This window comes from Jaculus jaculus, chromosome 2 (genome assembly GCF_020740685.1).
Source record: "Jaculus jaculus isolate mJacJac1 chromosome 2, mJacJac1.mat.Y.cur, whole genome shotgun sequence".
Taxonomy (NCBI): Eukaryota; Metazoa; Chordata; class Mammalia; order Rodentia; family Dipodidae; genus Jaculus; species Jaculus jaculus.
Window position 1 is genome coordinate 174,714,481 of NC_059103.1, and position 13,622 is coordinate 174,728,102.

Consider the following 13,622-nt stretch of genomic DNA (forward strand, 5'->3'; position numbering starts at 1 on the left):
CTCCGAGGCCGGACACTGGCGCTCCGGCTCGCGCGCGCGCCCGCGCGCGCCGCCCTCCAGTCACCCCACCCTGAGGAGCCGCCGCCGCCGCCGCCGCCACCTTACTCCACCGCCCTCCCGCCCGCCGCTCGGCGCACTCCGCGTCTGGGCCTCCAGCGCCTCCCTCCCTCCCTCCCTCCCTCCCTCTCTCTCTCTCTCTCTCTCTCTCTCTCTCTCTCTTTCTGTCTCCCGCGAACCGCTCACTTGCCAGCCCTTCGTCCCCGGGAAGAAGCCACATTTCCCGGGAGCGCACTCCTCAGCCCTCTCTCCCTCCCTCCCCTCCCCCGTCTTGCTTTCTTGGGGGAGGGGGGCTGCCGCCTGGCACTGAAGGCCATTGATTTGTATGCCTCGGTCCCGGTGCCCAAGGCTGCCCCAGCCGCCCGGGCCCGTGCCGCCGCCGCCGCCGCCGCCCGTGGACTCGCCTCTCCGCTTTCCTAGGGTGCCTCGGCTCCACCAAACATGTCGGCTCCTGTCGGGCCCCGGGGCCGCTCGGTTCCCACCCCAGCGGCCTCTCAGCCTCCACCGCAGCCCGAGATGCCCGACCTCAGCCACCTCACCGAGGAGGAGAGGAAAATCATCCTGGCCGTCATGGATCGCCAGAAGAAAGAAGAGGAGAAGGAGCAGTCCGTGCTCAAGTAAGGACCCGGCCCCATCTTCCCGCCTCCCTCTCTCTCCCCATGCCCGTCCCCCGCCCCCCCACTTCGGGCCGCTACCCTTGCCCCGCGCGCCCGCGATCGCCCGCCCGTCCTCTCCCTCCCGTCGGCCCGCGGTCGCCCCGGGTCGCTCTCCGGTTGTCAGAGCGCGGGTGTGTGCATGTGGTTGTGTGTGTGTGTGTTTGTCTCCGAGGGCGGGCGCCGAGGCCGGCTGAGGTGACGGCGGAGAGCTCCGGAGGGGAGGCTGTGATCTTTTTTTTTTTTTTTTTTCCCCACCGCCGGCCGGGTTCGGTTCCAGGGTCGCGCCCGCGTCCCATTTCCTTTCCCGCCGCCCCCGCGCGGACCCAGGCACTGGGGCAGGGAATCCAATATGGCCGTGCACAGGTGCTCCCCGGGCCGGACCCGGGTGAAAGGCGCGCCGGGGCGTGGGGTGCGGGCGTCTCCGGGATGGAGGGCTGGGGGAGTGAGGAGCCCCTTGTCCCGCGCGGTCCTCCGGTCCAGTTCCGTCCCCAGCCACGGAGGCAGTCACCGGGCGCCGCGGGCAGGGAGGCGGCGGCGCGGGCGAGGGGCCTAGGCTCGGTCGCGCCTCGGGTGGGTGTGCGGCCGCCGCCATCTTCCAGCCCCTCCCCCTCGGCGGGTGCTGACACCCTGCACTCTGGCTCTTCTCTTCCTGTTTGCAACTAGTCAATCGGTTTAATCCCGTAGACACTAACTTCCTACCGGCAGTGCAGTTTGGGTTGCTCCCTACCTTGTGAACTTCTTGCGTGTGCTCCCAAGTCCAAGCATTCAAGCGGGGATGCTTGCCCGGGATGGGAGGCGTGAAAGTCGCACCCTGGTATAGGAGGCAGTGTAACTTCAGCACCAGGGAACTGTCCAGACCAAGTTCTCCTTGGCTTTGAGATTTCCTTTTCTCTGGTCAGTGCAGCAGAGTAGCCTAGCTTCGTCTCTACAGGCTTGCTTTGAAATGTTTGCTTCGAAATGCTTTGTGGTTCTTTGATTTCTTCATTACTTCAGGAAAGAGATATACAACCTTTGTATTTTCCTAACTGCCCTTGTCTTTCTTTCTGTGTGAAACTTAAATGCTTAAAAGAGGGATGGTTCTTTTGCATGTCATCAAATAGACTTTACCCAGTCGCCATAGAAACACACAACTGAAAGTGTAGAGTTCCTCTGAGAAATAACACATTGACCTACACCTACCTATTCTTAAAAACAGGTTGTTGAATTCAGTGTTCTTTTAAACACGTATGCACACTTTGCCTGCATGCATAGGTTTTAATGAAATACTTTTGTGTAATCCATAATAACAAACTTACCAAGCACCTACACACAAAAGATGCAATTTCTCACAAAATACTGAAGAAAGTACTAAGAGAGCAAATATATCCCCAACGCATTAAATAAAATTAGAAATTACTTCTTTCAAGGCTAAGTTCTGGGTTTAACACTTATTTGGGAACATGATTTATTAGATTTGAAAGATCTTAAAGATATGAAAAAAGTAAAGCAATTTAAGCAGTTTACTTTAACTATAGACATATGAAGTTTTTCTGAAAGTCCCCATTTCTTTTGGTTTTTCAAGGTAGGGTCTCCCTCTAGCCCAGGCTGATCTGGAATTCACTATGTAGTCTCAGGGTGGCCTTGGACTCATGGCGATCCTCCTTGCCTCTGCCTCCCAAGTGCTGGGATTAAAGGCGTGCGCCAGCACACCTGCTTCTCTTGAAGCCTTTTGAGCATACTCCTAACTTTGTTTAACTTGATTGTAGATATCAACAGTGCTAAGCTTTTGATCATTACAACTGTAGTTATATGACCTTATGCCTTTAACTATAATTACTAAAAACCAGAGTTACCAAAACGATTTCAAATAAAATGCAATTTTATTTCTTTGACCCACATATTTAAATGTAAATGAATTCTTATTTACAGTGTACTACATCATAGTGATATTGGCTAGTTTTTATTATACATAGTTCTGGATTTATTTATGTATTTTAAAACTTGTATGTATTTATTTGCAAGGAGGGAGAGAAGGAAGGAGAAAGAGAGAAGGCTAGAGAAAGAGAGAGGATGAGTACACCAGGGCCTCTTACTCCTGCAAACAAACTCTAGATGAATGTGCCACTTTGTACATCTGGCTTTAGGCTGGCAGGCGTTTCATATATGGGCCGTTAACTACTGAGCAATCTCCCCATATATTTATTGCTTCAATAGAGACTTTTTCCTTTTGTTTTGAGGCACTGTCTCACTTTAGCCCTGCTGACCTGAAACTCACTCTGTAGTCCCAGGCTGGCCTTGAACTCATGGCGATATTCCTACTTCAGCCCCTTGTGCTGGGATTACAGGCATGTCCCACCATTCCCCACTCAATATATAGAAATTTAAATGCATGTTTGAGTACTGAAATAAAGATAGTTCAAAATGAACAGTACATTTTTGGGAAATGTTATAAAGGATTTTTAGGTCAGCTACTCGTATGTATATTTATGTGTGGGCCTGCTTACTAATGCAAGTACATATGTTTATGCATTTTTATTTATACAATTTTGGTAAACACATTATATAAATATCCATATAATATATAAAATCACATCAGTGAAAAATTCATATTCAGAATTATTTAAAGTATTTATTTACATAATTATAGATTTCTTTATTACAAAACCAAAAGTGGTTTTGTAATAAAGTAATATTAGGCAATAAAAATGTGAGGTAAATTATTTTGAAGTATCTGACTTTTTTATTAAATAATATGTTATCAATATTAGATATGAGATAACAAATATGACATATAAAAAAAATAATACTGGTACTCTTCAGTGACTACTCTTTCCCGTGAAATTTTGGGGCCCATTGATCATGTCATGACTAAACTGTTCTTTATTTTTTTGTAAAGATACTTAATGTCATGTCAGCATCTTTTCTGAGAGAACCTCTCTTGGGTGCAGAGAAATAAACCGAAATTTAAATTTATTCTGTTACTTTTTTAACTAGTATGTTAAAAAACAAGTGGGATATGTGAAGAGGTTCAAAATTGGATAAAATACCTTTGCATGATCTGTGAGTTTCCATATTATACAAATTGCAATGTGCATGTACAGTGGCATCACCAGCTTATATATTGGAATACAGGGAGAAAATTTAAAAATTATATTTCTGTTTGAAAAGAAAGACTAGACCTCATTACTATTTCATATGTAGATTATCAATATAAAATGCATATAATTTATAAATGAATATGTATATGTAAGGAGATTCATGTCAGATGTTTATAATAAGAAAGATGAACCATTAAAATAGATGGGGAGACTATTACAGTATACTCTCTCCTTATGATCATGAATAATTAAAATGATTTATACTTAATTATCAATTTCTTTAAAGCCCAGTTGAGCATTGTCAGGAAGTCTGCTTTTATCAAATAATGCTAGCTTATGTGTGAGTGAGATACTATAATTTTCAAAGCATTTTATATTCCAATAAATCCATGGGGGCTGGAGAGATGGCTTAGCGGTTAAGTGCTTGCCTGTGGAGCCTAAGGACTCCGGTTCAAGGCTTGATTCCCCAGGACCCATGTTAGCCAGATGCACAAGGGGTTGCACGCATCTGGAAATCGTCTGCAGTGGCTGGAAGCCCTGGTGGGCCCATTCTCTTTCTCTGTCTGCCTCTTTCTCTGTCTGTCACTCTCAAATAAATAAATAAAAATAAACCAAAAAAAATTAAAAGAAAATCCTTGGTTAATTACTTAAAAAATCCTTATGTGAATTCTTGCCGTTGTCTTAGTTTGAATAGTTCAATATATCAGCAAAGTCTATAATTCCCCTTTATGTTTTTTTAATGTTTGTAAGCTTTGTTTTTCAAAACCCTAAACTTTTTGAGGGCACGAATCATAATTTTCCCTATTTTGATGTTTGTACAGCATCATTAATGGTTACCCAATGCTGAATTGAATTATGGTAATGCAAACAATGTAGTTTTCCTGTACTAACTTTATAGAAAAATGAGGAATCATTTATTGGAAGAAAAATAAATTTTTAAAAAAGTTGTATTTCCATTATTTTATTTAATGTTGTATTGTGAAAAAAATGTGTGAAAAAGCAAACACACTAAAATCAATAGAAAAAAAGTATTCATTCAGTAAGTATGTATTTTTTACTATACACATACTATAGTCTTTTAAACTGTTTTTGTAGCAGAAGTTAAAATTGATTCCCTCCCCTCTATTCCTTCCTTCCTTTTCTCTCTTTGGACAGGGTTTTGTCATGTAGGTCAGGTTGTCTTCAAGCTACTAGTGCCTCTTTTGCTCAAATCCTAACTGCTAGGATTCAGGCACCACACTACTACACCCAGCTATTTGTGTGTTTTATGAGGGGTATATTATGTCTTCCTTCTCAGTTTGGATTTTCTATTAATATATTAAAGAGATAATTATTTTCCTAAATAAAGACAGGCAAGAATTAAACATTTTTATGATACATTAAGGTCTTAAAGAACAATTGTATACTTAACACATAGAGTAGTTCTACTTTTTTATGAGAGAGAGAGAGAGGGGGAGAGAGGGAATTGGCATGGCAGGGCACTTGGCCACTGATATTGAACTCCAGACACGTGCACCATCTTCTGCTTGTGTGAGACCTTGCATGCTTGGTCACCTTGTGCATCTGGCTTACCTGGGATCTAAAGAGTAGAACATGAGTCCTTAGGCATTGCAGGCAAGCTCTTTAACTGCTAAGCCATCTCTCCAGCCCAATTCTACATTTTTAGCCAATTCTACTTTTTTTTTTAATAATTCAGTTTTATAAGTGGCTTCCAAATCCCATTTATAAAAGTGTTTATTTAATAGGTAATACTTACATATGATAAACAATGTCTTATCTATTTCTCAATCCAGGGGCAACTAGTTACTAGAATATTATTTATTCTTCCAGAGGTAGTCTATGCACAAGACATGTATGTGCACATCAAATATTATATGTCTGTATATGTGTGTATGTGTGCACACACATGTATACATGTCTGTAATCAAGCATAAAAACACAAATATGTCCTGAAGGTTATTTTATTTATTTATTTATTTTTCGGTTTTTTGAGGTAGGGTCTCACTATAGCCCAGCTGGAATTCACTCTGTAGTCTCAGGGTGGCCTTGAACTCACTGTGATCCTCCTACCTCTGCCTCCTGAGTGCTGGGATTAAAGGTGTGTGCCACCACGCCTGGCCCTGCAGGTTATTTTTGAGAGAGAGAGAGAGAAAGAGACAGAGAGAGAATGGGTATGCTAGGGCCTTTCAGCCTCTGAACAAACTGCAGATGCGTGTGCCCCCTTGTATGCATGTGCGACATTGTATGCTTGTTTTTCTTTTTTGTGTATGGCTATGTGGGACTTGGAGATTTGAACAAGTGTTCTTAGGCTTCACAGGCAAATACCTTAACCACTAAGCCATCACTCCAGTTGTCCTGCAAGTGTTTTTAAGGAGAAGAATTTCATACCTACTAATACTAGCTGCCGCATTCATTTCATTACCTGTATCATATGCCATTTGTTGAATACTTTGTAGTTTCTTTAACTATTACCACAGTTATAGGTATTTAAATTGCTTCTAAGTGTTTTGTCACTAAAAGCAATATATATTTATATGTACAATTATATATAAATATAAAAATATTATATATATGCATATTATATAAATGCATATATATGTGTAATATTTTTGCGTTTTGAGGTAGGGTCATGCTGTAGTTCAGGCTGATCTGAAATTCACTCTGTAGTCTCAGGGTGGCCTTGAACTCACAGCAGTACTCATACTTCTGCCCCCCCAAGTGCTGAGATTAAAGGTATGAGCCACCATACCTGGCTTTTTTTTTTGGTTTTGCACAGAAGCAATATTTCAGTTTTAATTTTAGGTAGGGCCCAGCTATATATCTTTTTAAAAAATGTTTGTTTTCTCGAGGTAGGGTCTCACTATAGCCCAGGCTGACCTGGAATTCACTATGTCATCTCAGGGTGTCCTTGAACTCATGGCGATCCTCCTACTTCTGCCTCCCAAGTGCTGGGATTAAAGGTGCACACCAACCAGCTATATATCTTTTTAAAAAACAATTTTCTCTGGTTGGGTGTGGTGGCACATGCCTTTAATTCTAGCATTCAGGAGCCCAAGGAAGGAAGATTGCTGTGAGTTCCAGGCCAACCTGAGACTACATAGTGAATTCCAGATCAGCCTGTGCTAGAACAAGACCCTACCTCAAACACCCTCAAATATATTTATTTATTTGCAAGGAGAGAAGGAGGATGTGAGGAAGCGAGGGAGCAAGAGAATGGGTGCACCAGGGCCTCTTGTTACTGCAAACAAACTCCAGATGCATGCACCATTTTGTGTATCTGGCCCTACATGGCACTGGGGAATCGAACCCAGTCTATCAAGCTTTGCAAGCAAGTGCCTTAACTGCTAAGCCATCTATCCAGACCATAAATATATTTTAACATGTATTATTTTCACATGTAGGGCCTGAAATAAATTCCTAGAAGTAAAATTGCTTCAAAGGGTCACCTCATAATAAATTTGAATCAATATTATTTACTTTATTTTCATACAGAAAGTATGTATATATAACACCAAGGAAGCTTTTCTTCTTTCTTGTCAACTAAGTTTGTTGACTCTTTCTCAGTGTTTCAATAAAAATATGCCACTACATGTTTAACTTACATTTTCTTTATCAGTTAGATTCAGAGCCCTTTACAATTGTTTTTATATTTCCTTTTCTGCTAGTAATTTTAGTGAGTTGTTGAAGTTCTTTATCTGTTTGTTGGATTAGGATTTTATTTATATCTCTTTTTACTGTTCAGAATTAAAAATACATTCAAATATACAGCATTATTTCTCATGACCTTTGGCTTTGTGGTCATTTTAGAATGACTTTTCTTATTCTAATATATATAAATACTATCATTTTCTTCATGCCAGACAAATGATGCATTGAATCATGAAGACTTTTATTTTTTTAATTCATACTTTTTAAAAATTTTATTTATTTTTTTGTTCATTTTTGTTTATTTGAGAGTAACAGAGAAAGAGGCAGATATGTATATCTATATATCTATATATACATATATATATACATGCGCATATATATATACACACACATATCCATATACATACATATACATATACATATACATATACACACACACATACAGAGAGAGAGAGAGAGAGAATGGGCATGCCAAGGCTTCCAGCCACCGCAAACGAACTCCAGATGCATGTGCCTCCTTGTGCATCTGGCTAACGTGGGTCCTGGAGAATTGAACCTCGAATCAGGGTCCTTAGGTTTCATAGGCAAGCGCTTAACCGCTAAGCCATCTCTCCAGCCCTCATGAAGACTTTTAAATAAAGATGATCATTGTACTATGTAAATAATTAGACATTGCCAAAAGTTGAAATCCTGTAGTTTTTGATTTGAAATACATTTTAAAAATTTCTTGGGGGCTGGGCAGATGGCTCAGTGGATAAATTACTTGCTGCACAAGTGTATCTGAGTTTAGCTCCTCAGAACCCATGATTGTCTATAATCCCACCATGCCTACATTGAGCAGGAATGAAGAGACAGAAGAATCTTTCAGAAGCTCATGGGTAGCTAGCCCGTGTATGCAGCAGTGAACAATGAGACCCCTGACTCAAATGAGGTAGAAAATGAGGACTGGCACTGAGAGTTGTTCTCTGATCTCCACATGTGCACATTAGCACTTGAACATGTACGCACATATGTCTATATATATGTGTGTGTATGTATGTATGTATGTATGTATGTATATCCTCCCAATAATTGTTTGGCATTTTATGAGAAAGTATCTAATATAATTTATATTTATTTATTTACTTGCACACACACACACACACACGTGCGCGCGCGTGTGTGTGTGTGTGTGTGTGCGCGCGTGCGCGCGCGCGCATATATACCTCTAAGGGTCTCTTGCCACTTTGTGTCTGGTTATATGGGTACTGGGAATCAAACCCAGGCAGCTGGCTTTACAAGCAAGTGCCTTTAACCCACTGAGCAACCTTCCCAGTCTATGAAATTGGAATATTTGTGCTATATTTTAAAGTAAGGACAATCAAATATATTCCAGTTGACAATACATTTTTGTTTCATGCACAAGTTTATAAGCATTGGATAAAGCATAAAGATATTCTATGAAGCACTATATAAAATTATTTTCTGGCTATATGTATCTATGTATATGAAACTAAATGAATTTTATATTCAGATTTGGGTTTCATCCACAACATATTTCATTATATATGAAATATTTCAGAATCTGAACAATACAAAATCCAAGACACTTCTCGTACTGAGCATTTTGAATAAGGGATATTCAACCTATGCATGCTTTTATTTTCTTTCTTACTCTCTTCTTGTTACTTTTATTTTATTTTTACTTATTTTAGAGTGACAGACACAGAAAGAAAGAGGGAGAGAGAGAGGGCGTGCCAGGGCCTTCAGCCACTGCAAACGAATTCCAGATGTGTGCACCCCCTTGTGCATCTGGCTAACATGGGTCCTGGGGAATAGAACCTTGAACCAGGGTCCTTTGGCTTCACAGGCAAGTGCTTAACTGCTAAGCCTTCTCTCCAGCCCAATTACTTTTATTTTAAATTGAGAACTTTTAAAAGAATTTTAGGGCTGGACAGATTAAGTGGCTTAGTGATTAAGGCATTTGCCTGCAAAGCCAAAGGACTCAGGTTTGATTCCCAGGACCCACATACCAGATATACAAGGGGCGCATGTGTCTGGAGTTCGTTTGCAGTGGCTAGAGGCCCTGGCATGCCCATTCTCTCTCTGTGTGTCTCTCTTTTTTATCTCTCTCTCTCTGCTTGCAAATTAAAAAAAAAAAGAAATTTAAATTTATTTATTTTCATTTTTTAAAACAAAGACTATAGTCTTATATCCTGTCTCCCCCATCCCACTTTCCCTAAGGGCGCTCCTCACTAGGATTATTGGTGTTCACTGTTGAGTAAATGAGGTCTCAGTCAGTCTTTGGGATGAGTGACAGTGAGGATGGACTGTGCCTCAGGATATTTCTACCTATTATGTGGCTCTTACAGCCTTCTCATCCCCTCTTCTACAATAGCCCCTGAGCCTTGGTGGATTTGTTAGCAGTTTTAATGCTTCGTCCTTTGCTGCTTCTGGGTTTCTTAAATTGAGAACGTTAACATATGTACTTATTGCAACTTGGTCATATTTTTGTTGGGTTATACTCATATGTTTTCTCTCCCCACTACCAGTCTGTTGAGGGCTCTGCTCAATGGGGTAATCACTATGGAGTCATGAATGTTCCAGTCAGTCAGTGGGGTGGGGGAGGGAAGGGACAGTATATCAGAATATACCTACTCATCCTGTGGCTGTTACATTCTTTCTGCTTCCTCTTTAGCATTGTTTGTTGAGCCTTGCAAGATGTGTCGTAAGTCTCTTTTGGTGTTGGGCTCTTGGCAGCTTCTAATTTTCCGCTTTGATGAGTTTTGAGTCTCCTCAATGTCTACCACTGTCTTCCTGGAAGAAGTTCTTAGACTGGCTGTAAGAGCAGCATTCACATTGAAAAAATTTATTTATTTATTTTCAAGGAGGGAGGGAGGGAGGGAGGGAGGGAGGGAGGGAGGGAGGGAGGGAGGGAGGGAGGGGAAAGATAGAGAGAATGGGTGTGCCAGGGCTCTAGCTGCTACAAATAAACTCAGATGCATATGTCATCTTTTGCTTCTGGTTTTATGTGGCTACTGGGGAATCAAACCCAGGTTGTTAGACTTTGCAGGCAAGCACCTTAACCACTGAGCAATCTCTTCACCTCCCCAGCATTCTTATTTAATCTACAACTTCCTTTGTAATGTTTCCTGGAAAATACATTTTGATAAAGGGATACTGTATGATGAATACAGGAGTAATGGCTTGTATGAAGGAACAGTAAAGTTACTTAAAACCTTACTAATTAATAACAATAGGGTCTTATAATGTTGAACTTTTAAGTTTCCTTATATGTACTGTCTTAGTAATAGGATTGATCATTGTGGACTAACATGTAGATTGCAGGAAGTACCATTCTGTAAACCTTAATGCTTTTTTAGCACACCTAGGTGAAGTCTTCCCATTTTCTAAAAACTGAAAGATTCTTTTCTTTGTCTCTTAGCAAGCCAATATTGGAGAGGCTTTTAAGTAACTTGTAATTTCTCTAGAAGACTGTATTGAAGAGAGGGAGATTGTAATCTTGGAAGTAGTTTCCTCAGCAATATTCATTTTTAGGGAGTCTGAGAACTAAGGAATAACAGTGTAATAACACATTAAATTGTTGGTGAGTGGCAGGATACAGTCAAAGGTTAATATAAGGGGACTAATTTGTTGAAGCTACTTTGTGATTGTCCTTACAATTTCTTGGAATCAATTTTTATTCTGTCATTGAACCAAACATGTACTTACTTATTTATCTTATTCATACTATAAACAAGAACCTTATTCACATTGAGCTAATTCTGAAGCATAATTATTGAAACTTAGATCTGACATCTTCAAATTGTCTTTCAAAGACACTGAAGTTTTTCATGATTGTTTCTTTTTCATCCTTTTGGCCTTGGCTTCAGATTTGCACATTTAGAGAGTCACTTTGTGACCATGTTTTAAATCAGCTTTACTTCTTCCTTATTTTAAAATGTTTTTAAAAATACTTTTGTTTACTTATTTGCAAGTAGGGAGAGATAGAAAGAAGAGAGACAGAGAGAATGGTGTTCCAGGGCCTCTAGCCATTGCAAATGAACTCCACATGCATGTATCATCCTGTACATCTGGTTTTATGTTAGTACTAGGGAATCAAACCCAGGTTGTTAGGCATTGTAGGCAAGCACTTTAACTACTGAATCTCTCCAGCTCTCTTTTTTATTCATTATAGAATCTTGTATATTTTTCAAATGATGTTTATTTTGCTAGATTATAAGTGCCTGAGAGTGGATACCCTATATATATATATATATATATATATATTTATTTGTGAGAGACAAGAGAGAGAGAGAGAATTGGTGCACCAGGGTCTTAGCCACTAAAATTCAACTCCATACGCTTGCTCCACCTAGTGGGCATGTGTGCCCTTGTGCTTGCCTCACCTTTGTGCCACTGGCTAATGTAGGATCTGGAGAGTTGAATATGGGTCCTTAGGCAAGTGCCTTAATCGCTAAGCCATCTATTCACCCCCCTTCCATATATGCTTTTAAAAATGTTTTTATTTATTTATGAGAGAGAGGGGGGAAGGAGGGAAAGAGGGTACACCAGGGTCTTCAGATGCATGTACCACTTTGTGCATCTGGTTTTATGTGGGTAATAGGGAAGTGAATCCTGACCAGCTGGCATGCTTTCCAAGTATCTTTCAAACCCCTGTTTTATTTATTATTGCAGCCTCAACTTATAATTTAATACAATGCCTTACACATAGTATTAGAAACATTAATTGAGAGAATGAACAAGTATTCAGAATGAAAACTATGTTCATCTAGGGAATTCTTACTTTAGGGGAAAAATCTAATAATTAAAAAGAATTGCAACCCCCAACTTCTCTACCATCCAGTGTTTCACAGTAATTCCTCTGGGGCCTCATTGTATTCTGTTTGGAGACTTTTCTGGAAATTGTGTGATCCTGTTTTAGTACTCTTTAAAATATAAATCCTTCTGGACATTTCTTTCAACTGTCTCAAAACATTTATGGTATGTTTAAATGCTATGCTCTTTTAAAAATCATGCAATCCCGAGCTGGGCATGGTGGCAAATGTCATTAATCACAGCATTCAGAAGGAAGAGGTAGCGGGATTGCTATGAGTTCAAGGTGAGACTACATACTGAATTCCAGTTCAGCCTGGGCTAGAGAAAAAATATTCCCTAACAGAGCAATAATAAAATGAATGAGTCCATAATAAAAAACAAACAAAACAGGGCTGGAGAGATGGCTTAACGGTTAGGGCACTTGCCTGCAAAGCTAAAGGACCCAGGTTCAACTCCCCAGGACACACATAAGCCAGATGCATAGGGGGTGCATATATCTGGAGTTCGTTTACAGTGCCTGGAGGTCCTGGTGCACCCATTCTCTCTCTCTTTCTCAAATAAATAAATAAAAAGAAATATATGAAAAAAAAACCCAAAAGAATTGCTTATGTATGTAGCAGCCCACTTATTTCTGAAATCAAATATAACATTCATTTTTATTTTTTATTGTGTTACATATTTAATTATTTATTTATTTGAGAGAGAGAGAGAGAGAGAGTGAGAGCGAGAGAGCGCACTATTACATGGCAGGGCATCCTGCCACTGCAAATGAACTCCAGATGCATGTGCTGCTTTTGTGTATCTGGCTTTACATGGGTACTGGGGAATAATACCTAGGCTGGCTTGCTTTGCAAGCAAGTATCTTTAACCACTGAGCGATCTCCCCAGCCCTGAAATGGAATTTTAAAATTTATGCCCAATTTTATTTGGAAGCTAACTGAATGTGTATGAATGTAATTCATTTTTCTTTTGAATTAATCCCACCACTTGGGAGACAGAGGTAGGAGGATTGCCTTGAGTTCGAGGCCACCTTGAGACTACATAGTGAATTCCACGTCAGCTTGAACTAGAGTGAAAGCCCTATGAAAAACCAAACCACACCAAACAAAACAAAACAAGATTGTGATATATCATTTTTTAAATGTAAGAAAAATAGGAATTAAGTAATATTTTTCTTTAAAAATTACTTTAAGATCATTGAACATTTTCCACTGTATGTAACAGGGCCAAAAGACAAGGAGTGTATACAATGCCTTGTTTTGTGATTCCTAGTATTGAACCCTAGGACCTTGTGCATGCTAGACAAGCTCTTTACCACTGAGCTGTATCTCCAGGCTTTTATTTATTTATTTTTGAAACAGAGTCT

General features: G+C 40.3%; 1 protein-coding gene across 39 annotated transcripts in view; it reads left to right on the forward strand.

Annotated features, from left to right (window-relative positions):
* Positions 1-229: 229 nt before the first annotated feature.
* Rims2 (regulating synaptic membrane exocytosis 2) overlaps positions 230-13,622 on the forward strand; it is a 544,765-nt gene continuing 531,372 nt past the window's right edge. For 37 of the 39 annotated variants that reach the window (XM_045144630.1, XM_045144647.1, XM_045144632.1 and 34 more), the window contains exon 1: positions 230-674. In XM_045144630.1, the coding sequence (XP_045000565.1) occupies positions 499-674 (176 nt within the window). In that variant the 5' untranslated portion in view covers positions 230-498. The remainder of the gene's footprint in view (positions 675-13,622) is intronic. The other 2 variants (XM_045144622.1, XM_045144629.1) reach the window with 1 other exon arrangement.